Below are 13,420 nucleotides of genomic sequence, written 5' to 3' on the forward strand. Positions count from 1 at the left end.
GTCAAACTGGGTAGGATCCAGTGTCTGTAGGTCCCCAATATCTTTATTTATGAGGTCGATGATGATCCTTTCCATAGCTTTGCAGACTAAGCTAGTCAGGCATATGGGGCGATAGTTTCTAGGATCCGTTGAGGCACCACCTTTATGGAGAGGGACCACTGTTGCTGTACGCAGGCACATATCCTGTAGTAAGGCTGAGATTGAACAGTAGTTTTATGTTTGGGTTTAGCTCTTCTTGGAGTTCATGTAGGATGCAGCCCGGGACACCGTCTGGTCCCATTGATGCTGTGTTTTTTGCTTTGGAGAGGGCGGCTCTTACTTGGGCATCTGAGATGTCAGGGGGGCAGCAATCTGCTGGGATAGATATTTGCCCTTTTGGTGGGGAGGGGGGGGGGAGAAGTTTGCGCTGAACCTGTCAGCTAGGATGTTGGCAATGTCTGTGGGTACAGTGTATTTTTTGTCATTTTGGACTAATTCTGAGCATATCTGGGAATTACCACCCAGGTTCCTAACATAACTAAAGAAAGCCTTGTGATTATCCTTAGTGTCCTGTGCAATTTTTCTCTCAAAGCTGGCCTTAGACAATTTTATGAGTGCCCGTAGTTTTTTGCTAATACTGATCAGTGATGCCTTCCCTTTTTGGGATTTTGCTCTATCATTTAGTAGCTTCCTCCTTCTATTGTATAGTTTGTTTATGGCTGGGGTCCACCAGACAGGACGTCTGCCTTTGGAGGATTGGGTCTTGGTTTTATTCGGGATCGCATGATCCATGCATTCCTAAAGGTGTTCATAGAATGCGTTTATAAAGGATTCTGCGGACTGGGCCGTATTTTCCACAGGCCTGGGGGCTTCGAAGGATTCCACCTTGGTTTTGAGGAGTGTGAAATTTGCTTTAGAGAAGTTTTTCACTGTGGTTTTCTGGGCAGGGGGTGGGGTCGGGATGTCAATATCCAGTGAGATTAGTTTATGGTCTGATCTTACCAGTGAGGGATACACTTCTGGTCTGGAGCATAGATTCCCCATGTTGGTGATGATCAGGTCCAGTATGTTTTCCCCTCTTGTGGGAGTGGTAACAAGTTGTTCCATAGCATTTGAGTTTATAAATTCTAGGAACCTTTGGGCTAGGGTGTTGGAGCTAGAGTAATGCTCCCAGTCTATGTTTGGGTAGTTGAAGTCGCCTAATATAATGGTGTTTGGAGAGACCTTCATATTTTCCAGTGTTCTCAGGAAGGCCAAGTGGGGTTCCTGGGTTTGGGAGGGTGGTCTGTAGCAGGCTATAAACTGGAAGGCAGTTTTACCCACTGTTAGTTGCACATGGATAGTCTCTGATGCTTCGTGCTTTGCCACCGACCTGGAGGTGTGGGTATCTTTGATGAATATCGATACTCCCCCTCCTTTTGTGGTTCGGTCCAAGTTTTGGGGCTGAAAAGCATGGTATGAGGTGTAACCTGGTAGTGCTGGGGTGCTCTCGGGAGCCCTGAACCAGGTTTCTGTTACTGCACAGATATCAATGTTCTCCATGCTAAGGAGAGTTTTGAGTGCGTGCATCTTGAGGTTTAGACTTCTGGCATTGAGTAGCATTACTCTTAGTTTCTTATCCCTTGTGATACCTATGGAGGTGGGTTTGTCTTTTGAGCCTTGCCTAAAAAAGGCACTATAGGGGTAGCAAGAGCCTTTGCCAATATCTGAAAGCCCAGGGGTGACAGGTGCAAGCCGTCCCTAGCAAAGCATCATGGCTTGTCGAGCATATCATCCCAAGCTGGCAGGCATTGGATCCCCTTTGAATGACACCAGTACTTAAGCCAGTTGTTGAAATTGATCATCTTGTCTTCATATTGTGGCATCATTCTTGGTGAGGGTAAGATGCTACTCAAGGTCAGGGTCATACCGGCCTGGGCTACATGCTCAGAGAGCTCCTTTATGTCTCTTTTCATGTAGTCCAGGGAGGTACGTCTCAGGTCATTCACACCAGCATGGACAATGACTGAGTCATATTTGTACTTGCCTTGGAGTGACCTGAGTGCTTGTGTTATGTGGCGGATCCTAGCGCCCGACAGGCTGCTCACCATGACCCTCTCCTTGTTCAGCCTGGTGAGTGGGACGTCAGTGTGCCTGATGATAGAGTCACCTATTACAAGTGTATCCGGTGTGTTGTTTAGTCTTAAGGGCTGTGACTGTTCGGCACACTGGCTTTGTGAGATATGTGTTGCACGTGTTTTGTTTTGGGGTAGCGGTTGCTTGGGTGTCTGCTTTGGAGGTCTCTGCTGCTTAGGCAGATCTTTATTTAGAGCCTCCAAGTATGTTTTTGTGTGATTATGTGTTTGGTTTGCTGTCATGGTAGGTCTATCTGAGACTGGAATTGCAGTGAGTGTGGTTTCCTTCTCCTCCTGACTGATTATGCCAGTACTGAGTTGAGAGAGCTTAGCCTCCAGTTTGGCTATATGGTTGCATCTCTCACATGTGTTGGAATTTGTTGGGAGGAGGAGAGGGTTGTTTGTGTACATGAGGCAGTTGTAACATTGCCTCAAGATTCCCAGATTCACCAGCTGGACTGGAGAGGAGATTGACAACTGACCTTTGGACATGCTAGAATAATATTGGGAATTCCTTAATAATTGAAAACAAGGGCCAGTGGAGAGTGAGGGTGTAGTGCTTTTAATTTTTAGTGCTGACTTATGTAATTGCTTTAGTGAGCAAGTGCCAGGTAACTTAAGTGCAATGTGTTACAGGTAACTTAAATGCAAAAACGACAAACAGCAACTTTCTTTCGAGTGAAACAAGGAAATAAGTACAGTAAGCAATGCAGATATCACTAGTGATCCACAGAAGCACTGAGAAGCCACGTATTAGGTGGAATTAGCGTTCCAGGTTAATAACAAGCAAGCAAACAACAAGCATATAAACAAAGCTAGATTCAGCAGGCCTGGATCTAGTCTATGCTACAGCAAACAAGGTGTACCAATTTCAGTAAGATACAGTTCAAATATTCAGGCACTATAAACTTTTAACCAGAAATTCCCAGCTCAGAAGGGCAGAGTCAAGCCTCTTCTCCCACAAGAGTGCAGACCACGAACCTTCTTAATGTAAAATAACTGGTCTGAAGCCCAAGTGCTTAAACCAGAACTAATACACTTTAAGAATAACAGACACTGGGCTCTCAATCAGCAGTTCCCAACTTAGAAGGATGAAAGCTACCTGTCCTGCCACCACAGTGCATGCCACAAACTTTCCTAATGTAAAACAACTGGTCTGAAGCCCAAGTGCTTAATCCAAAAGACTTTGATAGCTACACTTTAATCAAATTACTACCAAGCAGTAATAAATACAATTGAATACTTTAGAGAATGCCTGGATTAGTGCTCAAGTTACACAAACAAAGCAAGATCCAGCAGGCCCGAATCCTGTCTATGCCACAGCAAACAAGGCGCACCAACTTCAGTAAGAAGCAGTTCAGATATGCATGCACTATAAGCCTTTAATCAGAAATTCCCAGCTCAGAAGGGCAGAGTCCAGCCTCTCCTCCCACAAGAGTGCAGACCACGAACCCTCTTAATGTAAAATAACTGGCCTGAAAGCCCAAGTGCTTAAACCAGAATTAATACACTTTTAGAATAACCGACACTGAGCCCTCAATCAGCAGTTCCCAACCTAGAAGGATGTAAGCTACCTGTTCTGCCACTACAGTGCAGACCACAAACCCTCTCAGTGCAAAACAACTGGTCCGAAGCCCAAGTGTTTAAACCAAAAGGCTTAGAATGAGTTACACCAAGCAGTAATAAATACAATTGAGTACTTTTAAGATGATGCAAAAGTAAAATAAAGTAGGTAGAAACACAAGCACAGTAAAAGCAGATGAAATTTTTGCCCAGGTTATTAAAAACCACTGAATTTAACTTATTTCCTTTAATTTTTCAGACATACAGGATAACAGTTTCACTTATATGCATATGTGGTATAACATTTCTGTCCATATATCTAAATTTTTACAGCCACTTTTGTCTGTCTATACTCCTGTACATGGAATTTTTCCAAGTACACTATGGACACTAACACGGGGTCTGAAGAGACGTCTATCTGCTTGCTGGATCACTCTACCTGCCTCATTTGTATGCAATTCACCTGCTTATGAGGTGATTTGCATGCCATGGAAGTTTCCATGTTAGCGCATGCATGACCTCCACTCAGCAGCACTTACTGAATCTAAAAATGTTTGCACACGTGTAAGCAGCATGGTGCAATGTCTACACAGGAAAAAAAACATGTAGGCTTTACTAAATTCCCCCCAAAATCTACTTTTTCAGGGAGGCAAACATCCCCTAAATTCTCTGAATCCTCACACCCCAGCTAATTATATATACCAACTCTGAGATCACAATACAGTGGGTAATCAGTAAATTCCCAGATCCCCACAGTAGTGGAATCTCACACTGAAAAAAACCTGGTATATGTGAATGGCTGAATTTTGATAAGCTGTAACACCTTTATTCACTTTGAGAAGTGGACTTCTGAAAGAATTGTAGGGACTATATCTATATCTATCTATATCTATATGTCTCTCTCTCTTTATATATATATATATATATATATATATATATATATATATATATATATATATATATATATATCTATAGAGAGAGAGAGGTTTGTGTGAGTGTGTGTGTGTGTGTGTGTGTGTGTGTGTATGTGTGTGCATAGGTATATATATATATATATATATATATATATATATATATATATATATATATATAAATATATATATATATATATATATGTATATATAAATGCATACATACACACACACATATATATATATATATATAAATATATATATATATATATATATATATATATAAATATATATATATATATATATATATATATATATATATACACACACACACACACATAATATATATCATAACATTGAGTTGCAAAATGGCAAGATGGAAAAAACAAAAGTTTATTTTCACGAATGCCTTGATCATTGTAAATTTTCCCATGGTAAGTAAGCAATTGGCCAACAAAACTTGCCCCCCCCCACACTCCCAAACTAAGTATACCAACTCAAAGATTGCACTACAGTGGAGAAAAGGGCAGAGTTCACCACATTGGCTAACTGACCCCTTTTGCGACAAAAACTCATGACAATCTGGGTGTTTGTGAATGTACAATTTCTTCATTTCCATCTCACCATTTTCATTATTTTGACATAGATCCACACACACACACACACACACACACACACACACACACACACGTGTGTGTGTGTGTGTGTGTGTGTGTGTACATGTATATATATACATGTATATATATATATATATATATATATATATATATATATATATATATATATATATATATACATAGATACATTTACAGATATATAGATATGTGTATTGTATGTGTGTGAATGTTGCTATGGCAGTTGATTGAAATGCTGAATTATCAATCCATAAATGATCAGTCCCAGCATATCAAACGATGGGTATCAAAATACAACAGATCACAAAAGGAAAACAGCCACTTTCCTTTTAAGATCCATTAAACTACCACTAACCTCAGGCAGAATTTGTCTGATTAGTGGTAGCATTATGGAAAGAGTTTTTCTAAGGTAACGAGAAGGATTGGGGTTAGTGGTATGGTTAGATTTAGCATAAATTAGTAAGGTGGAGCAGGAGGACACTATCTTGGTAAGAAAACTATCCAACCCCAGTAAAACATTAAAAAAAAGTTGCAGTCTACTTTTACTCTCTCAGTCTTATAAGAACAGTGGATGCTAAAAAACTGCTGTTATCATTCCTTAATCCAAACCACACATATTTACTGGCATCAGATTAGCTCTGCTTAACATAAATAGGGCAAACAATAAATAGATTATTTCAGAGGCATTGCTTCTTCAGAGGGACTTGGGTATTGTGATAATGGAAACATAACTCATGAGCAGTTATTTTATCCTACAGTTTATTCAAAGCTCTTATGTTACCTCACCGATAACCAACCTTTAAACAGTAATAGGGCTGCAGAGTTTTAATTCTGGCCTTAAACAACACTGTTATTCGAATTCACATGATACACAGGATAAACCATTGAGGGAGAAGGCCACTTAATGGTTACTGACAGAAGTCAGCATAAGGAGTCCACAATCTCACACCGCCTTTATCTGTATATTGTTATGATGTCTTTCTAGATATATGCAGCTGTTGTAACTCAAGGACCCTAAACCACAATGGAACATTTTAACCTTAACTGGTTGTACTCCTCCTGCTTTCATCAGCAATGACCAGTAGCTCTCTATCAGCTTCTCTATCAGCTTCTGGAAGTAGTTGCTGAAGTGACCCAAGTTCATATCACAGACTGATGTTTTAATTTTCATCTCACATAATTGCCAGATTATCTCCATTCTTCCAAAAAGCCTTAGTGATCAGTGTCCTCTAACAATAAAACTATTTTCCAGAAGAGCCAGTGTCTCCTCTATGCTTTTTTCTATAAGATTGTATAAAGGACTGTTCTATTTATGAATTTAGATACATATTACTGGACCCTAGTTTACAGCAAGAGTCATCCTTCTACGACTTTGCATGAATTCCTTAAGCTCCTTATTCTGAGATGGGATATTCCCTAATCAACAATGTACACAAGAGGGAACCAAATGTCTTTGCTTACTTTATGCACTTATTTTATATGCTGAGGATGTTAATGATGACACTGGTAAGGAGCTGCCTCTTGGTGTAAAATAAAATATGAAAGGATTTCTTCATTCTTTATGTGTTTGAGAGGAAATGAGCATAACTCTATGATTAAAAAATGTCCTCCATGTTATTTGGTGCTGTTCAGAAACTGAAAAATAATCTAGTGCTGACAATTAAAACTTCATCCAGTAATAAGATGGAACAACACAAAATGTTTAAGTATTTGGGTATCATCTGGACCAAAGTCTGTCACTCAGACACATAAGAGCATTTGACAAAGTGCTAAAACAACTAAAACTGTCTTACAAGTCAAAGTGGAGTTCTATATTTTAAAGTCATGACAGCCATAGGACTACACCATTAAATGTCACAATTAGGGTATGCACTGCCCATTATCATCCTTAATTTCAAATATGGTACACATTAATTTATTCCCCTTTCTTCTCCCAGTGAACCAGTCAACATTACAGTCCTTCAATGCAAAAAGATCTCCATCTGCTATTAACATTCCAAGCATCATTTCCTCTGAACTCATTCACATTCAGAGTCTTTCATCTGAGTGCCTGTCTCCATGGCACAAAGGAATGGAGATGCGACTATGACCAAGATGATCAGGGTATGACTAGTGACCTTGTCACTGGAGGAGCTAGATGGGGAGTAAGAACAGTGAAGGGTATGTTGTTTACTCACCATTTCCAAGAGGTGGGTGGGGTTTGTGTGCACTCAGAGACAGACAGGACAGTGATACCTCCCTACTGCTTGTGCTGTGGGGGGAGCGGGCAAGGCTGCTAGAGGGACCACCTCTTGTGGGAATGAAGGGTCATCCTCCATGGTAAGCCCATTGCATATCTCCTTCCCAAGCTTCACTGAGTGCACACTGTTAGGGCTGAGAAGATAATTGTAAAATGTTGACCCACCAGTGGAAAATGACTCATTTTGACTGACTGTCACCTGGTAGTACATGAATGGGTTCAAAGACTATAAGAGGGTCTGATGGCTGGCTGGCAAAAAGTGGGAAAAATGTTTTTCATTTGTAATATTACCTCCTTCATCTAGCAAAAATTGTAGAGATAAGTACAAACCCATACTATTTCTAAAATGACAATAAAGGAAATCAAGGTGCACTCATTTTTATTAGCTTCACCCTACCCCCTGGACATACTACTCATTAAAGGATGTTTTCTACAATTGTCACACTGCCTGGAATTCACTGTCTAGTGAAATTTATGATGATCTTTTCTTCTTTAAGACTCGACACCTGTTTGAGTGATATCAGCACACCTTTTTTATGGGCAGTTGATAAGGTTTTTAGCCTTGACAATTCAAGCAAAAGTGCTTCTCTAATGTGTACTGATTCTGGTTTACTAGAATACACGAAATATCTTAGTTATATTTTGCAGCCTTTTAAACTATTCTCCTTTATAAATGCTCACCTAGTATTTATGGGTAAATGTACTTGCAGTGTTCACCTTGCTATGGATTTGCTTTGTGAAACTTTTTATGGTGTTTATTTTTCCCCTTTTCTTGTATTAGTACTACTCTTCTAAAATTCTGCATGTATCAATTATTCAAAAAAATCACACTACATTATATAAAATTCTGCATGTATTAATTATTAAAAAAGTCACACTACATTATGTATGGATCTTTAACTTGTATTGTGCATATGACCCAGGTTATGGCCAAAGTAATCTTGTACCAGTTTACCTACTCAGTTAATAGGGGTCTATATTAGAACATCGAAGTTTCAAAACTTCGAATGTTCTAATATCGAGCCCTATTCAGCGAAAGCTGTAAACATAGAACATACAGAACAGCAATTTTTTTCCTAGGGAAAAAAATTGCTGTTCCAAAACACATACACACAACACAAGCACACCAAACAAACAGCAATCCACACACATACACCTAAAATCTTACACTTAACCCTACACTAAGCTATACACACACCACTAACTATCCACTTACCTTAACCCAAACCCTAACCTTAAGGTCCATCACTATCGCACACTTACCTCACCCGCGCCCTAACCCTAACTCACCTACCCCGCCCTAACCCTCACCTCCATGCAATCGCACACTTACCTGACCTACGCCCTAATCCTAACTCATCTAATCCACCCTAACCCTCACATCCACACAATCGCACAAATACCTAACCCGCACCCTAACCCTAACTACCGTAACCCACACTCAATCGCACACTTACCTGAACCCGACCCATAACTTTCCACCACAGTGCTGAAAATACCAAAGCAACAGAAATGGACAACCAAATTCTTTCCCTAGGAAAAAAAAATTCGGTGTTCTGTTGCTTCGATATTTTCAGCTTTCGCTGAATAGGGTTCGATATTAGAACATTCGAAGTTTTGAAACTTCGATGTTCTAATTATAGACCCAGTTAATAGATAACTAATATGTTCTGTAGCCCTTAAATGCAGGGTTAGTGTCTTTGCTAAGTATGAAATACCTTTGTTGTCACTGGACTAATAATCTGATCAACTGATAAAACATCTAGTCATACTTTTGTCTTCAGATCTGCTAGCTCAGGAACAAAAAACAAAACTTTGGTATTAGTTAAAATGTCAGCAGGAGAAAATAGCTGATTTATTTTGCAGTTTGGGAGAATTTTATAGCTATGCACCCTCTAACTGCAAGACAGAAGCAGTAGTCCATTGTTTTCACAGTGTATTTAGCTAAAGAAAGAATGCATACTTTGCATATTTTCATTGCACATCCACAGCTAGATCATGTTTCCACAGCACAAGGCTTGTTTAATACTTAGAAAATTGAAACTTTCTTACCTGCTTCCAAACTTGACAGGTCATACTTTGAGAAGTCCGGCTGTGATAACATATCAATATACATTGTTGGAGTCCCATATATGATTGTACACCTTTAGGAGCAGACAAAAAGGTTAGATAGTACTAAATGCTTGTAAAGAATAAAATTTTAATGCAATATGACATAAAAAGGAAGTAAAGAAGAAAGAAATAAGGTGGATAAGTAGGTATGAAGTCAGTAGGTAAAAAAATGGAAACACGTTTTTGTTAATAGGAAAGAATTATACCCACAGTTCAATGTGTGTGTGTGTGTGTGTGTGTGTGTGTGTGTGTGTGTGTGTGTGCGTGCGTGCGTGCGTGTGTGTGTGTGTGTGTGTGTGTGTGTGTGTGCTTGTGTGCGTGTGTGCGTGTGTGCGCGTGTGTGTGTGTGTGTGTGTGTGTGTGTGTGTGTGTGTGTGTGTGTGTGTGTGTGTCTGCGTGCAGTCGGATCTACTTGATATGGCATTTCAGAATTCAAAATGTCAACCCTAACAAAAAAAAAAAAACACAACAAAATCTTACCTTCATGCTCTAAACAGGGGGGCTACACTCACTTGCACCCTCCCGGAACTTAAATATACCAACTCTGAGATTGCACTACAGTGCGGGAGATGGAAATCTTTCCATTCTGCACTGTTTACAGATGCCGGTTCCACATGGTCGACATTTCGAATGTCGATCATATGGTCTCGGCCATATGGTCTTCAACATTCTGAAATGTCGACCATGTGAAGGGGACCTTTGCAGTCATATGTAACCAAAAGTGCTGGGAGACATTGTTAGCATTCTGAGGTACCTCCAGTAGAATCCCTGTCATTACTGGACACCAGAAATGTGACTATGACAGGGGAGGAACTGTGGGTGAATACCCCAGAGTCTGAACTACTGACAGTAGAACTCAGCAAAAGTTTTCTGAATGGAGAAATGGTTAGTAGAATAGAGTATGGTTACATCAGGAGAGGAACTCTGTTACTCTACCACTAAATCCTAGCCACAGTTACACAACAAAAGAAATTTCATGGAAAAGAGTGTTGGATAACATGTTGGATAAGACAAAATGAAGTTACAGCTATTCTCTTTAATCTCACATTAGACGATGTATAAATTTCTCTAAAGATTACAGTGAAGATGCAAAATCCGTTCAGTGACCAGATACTGTTATGGAAACTAATAATTCAGCTTTTCATACATTTAATTTTCGTTCCAGTTTTCAGTGAGTATATGTTTAAAGAAACATTAAGTGGTATGTCATATTCTGTATGCATACAGGTTTCTGACTATTTATTATGATCTAGTACATTTGATTTTTTAACTATATGATTCTTGTATATATTGTTTTATTTGGCACTGGATATTGTTATATTTGTTTCTTTCAAAATTAACAACAATTATGCCTACTAACTATTGCACCCTACCCTACAAATTCCAAAAGACTGCCTCTACTTACACAGCTATATCATTAACATGCATCTTTAAGGTCTCACTTCATTGTGAAGGCTGCTGTCATCTACTTGTACCTAAAACATCCAATCCCGCATTTACAGAACACCTCTAGTCCTGAGCCACTTCTCACATATAGTTAAAATAGCTGATTCACTTGTATTTTCAACAGCCTTCTTTCTGACTATTCTAATTTCAAACGCATTCTGTATGCCAGTGACCTCTTTCTTACTGGTAAGAAGCTCCAAAGGTACAAATGTTAGTGACTTCAATACAACATTGCAAAATGAGATACATGAGTTTTTCTAAGGCCACTTTATATAAAATGGGATTATACAAACTATTTTAGGTGCATCTCTGTTAGTCACGTATATTGACTTTACTTTTTTAAATTAATGGAACTTTGGGGTAAACATAATTCTCCTTATTCACAAATTTGTCAGACCTCAGAGTTAGTACAGAGAGAGAAGATATATGGGGCATAGGGCAGTTTGTCCCACGAACAAAAATGCTTTTGTTTGTGTTAAGAGTAAATGTGAACTTTTCATTGTATCACAATTATATTCATATGTTTTTGTTATTTTATTAACATCTCTTAATAGTATTTCCAGAAAAATGACATTTCAAGTATCTGTTTTAGCTCATTTAGCAAAAATTGATTGTTACTACTCTCAACTCAGAACTGATTACTTTTGTCAGTGCTCATAAAATCTCATTAGTCTTTTCCTTAAAAAGGTTTCATCCTTTGGAGAAATTACATTATGAGTTGACTTATTTAGTTAACTGGCTGCCATTCTTTATTTCCACAGATATATAGTGTCAGCAGAAATACCATCCTCTCTCACCTTAAACTTGCTTACAGCATCTTATATCTTCTCGTCTATTAGACAGAAGATTGATAGCTCAAACATTCTGATTTCCAGGTTTGAGTACCCTTTTCAACTGATTGCTTTTAGAAACACAAACTATAACTCAATGTTATAAAAGATCCTAAATAACATCAATTAAATTGTCACCACTGTACTCTTCTGAAGTCCACTAGCACCGTACTAGATAAAGAGTATGCCACTTTCCTAATCTTTCCATGCTGTATAAACTACTACATAATTCTTTCAGCTCTCTGCTTTTAGTTAAATTCTTTAAGTTAAATTCTTTATCACTAGTCCATCTTCTGCATCATCAGGGGACATTCTTTCACAGCTTCTGTCCCTAACTCAATTTTGGCTCCATGCAGCTGACCACAACTCCTGCTTCCAATTCATTTCCTCATCCACTTTGTCTACTGGTTACACTTTAGCCTTCCCTAGGCTATACCTGACTCATGACTGGTGATAAAGAGGAGAATAATGATCTTGGGAGCAGTGTCACACTGATATAGGGAGTGCTTTTTCTATTTTCCACATCTCTGCTTGCACAAAGCAACACCCCAAGAGTGCGACATGCACTATGCCCATTGCATACCCCTTCTCAGGCATGCATTGGTCATCAATGCTTAATGACCCCTCAGTTTTGCAAGGGACTGACCATGTCCAGCCCACCCTCAGTTAACACCTTGGGGGTGTTTCAGTATACACCATGAGGGAAATCAAACTGTGGCAGTGTACCCCATGTGCATGTACCTCTCTCTTACTCTCTCAGGATTTGAAATCTGCCACTCCTCAGGCACCCAGACTGCTAACTGGGTCCAGGTTGCTTGTACTTAGGGCTATATCCCTCTTTGCCACAGTACTGACCTTCCTTACTGTAACTGTTACTCAAAAAGCTTTCTCCAAACTTTCTCTTTCACGTTTGAAGTTTTTGCCAAGTGATATAACCCTAGTTTTTTTCTCTTTTTATTAACTTTCTGCTTGCCCATCATATCAACTCTGCTAACTGGAAATGCTTTCCCAAGTCTGTTCCAGCCCCCTTACATTTTCTTATTTTTTCTTTTCTTTTGCAGCCAATAGGTTCCACCTTTTTACTACTTTTCACAGCTTTCACCTAAGTGCTAACTGCATATCTTTGAAATCCATTTTTATTTTAGTCAAAACGTGTTTTTTTTTCTGCTCTTCATTTTGCAAAGCATTATATAGCCATGCATATTATTTTGTACTCTCCATTTTATTAATTACTAGAATAATACACATTCCCCAGGATTCGATAAACTAGTTTTTTCTGTGCAGGAGCAGTTGCATGGAATATGGCCTCCAAGTGATCCAGTAAACTAATGTTTTGACATGCACGAGCCTGCCTACATTATTCCTGCATGGACACCGCTGCATAATGCTAATTACCTCATTTGGTGAAAACCATGCAAATGAGGTGAATTAATGATTCAGCAAGCAGGCAGGCATCCGTGCAAGAATAGTGTTAGTTGCAGAAATGTATTCGGCTACTAACCAAATACATTTCTGCAAAAATCAAAACGGAGGCATGACAGCTCAAATAAAAGCATGTATTACAATCTTTAGGTATGGCAATGGCCAAATA

The 13,420-nt window shown here is 39.1% G+C and overlaps 1 protein-coding gene across 1 annotated transcript in view; it reads right to left on the reverse strand.

The window, feature by feature from the left end:
* LOC122817287 (medium-chain acyl-CoA ligase ACSF2, mitochondrial-like) overlaps positions 1–13,420 on the reverse strand; it is a 1,325,947-nt gene that overhangs the window by 689,673 nt on the left and 622,854 nt on the right. Inside the window, exon 9 of the mRNA XM_044090513.1 lies at positions 9,494–9,585. Coding sequence (XP_043946448.1) covers positions 9,494–9,585 — 92 coding nt within the window. The remainder of the gene's footprint in view (positions 1–9,493; positions 9,586–13,420) is intronic.

The sequence above is a fragment of the Protopterus annectens genome, chromosome 12.part0, assembly GCF_019279795.1.
Source record: "Protopterus annectens isolate FY-2018-M chromosome 12.part0, PAN1.0, whole genome shotgun sequence".
In the NCBI taxonomy this organism is placed as follows: domain Eukaryota; kingdom Metazoa; phylum Chordata; order Ceratodontiformes; family Protopteridae; genus Protopterus; species Protopterus annectens.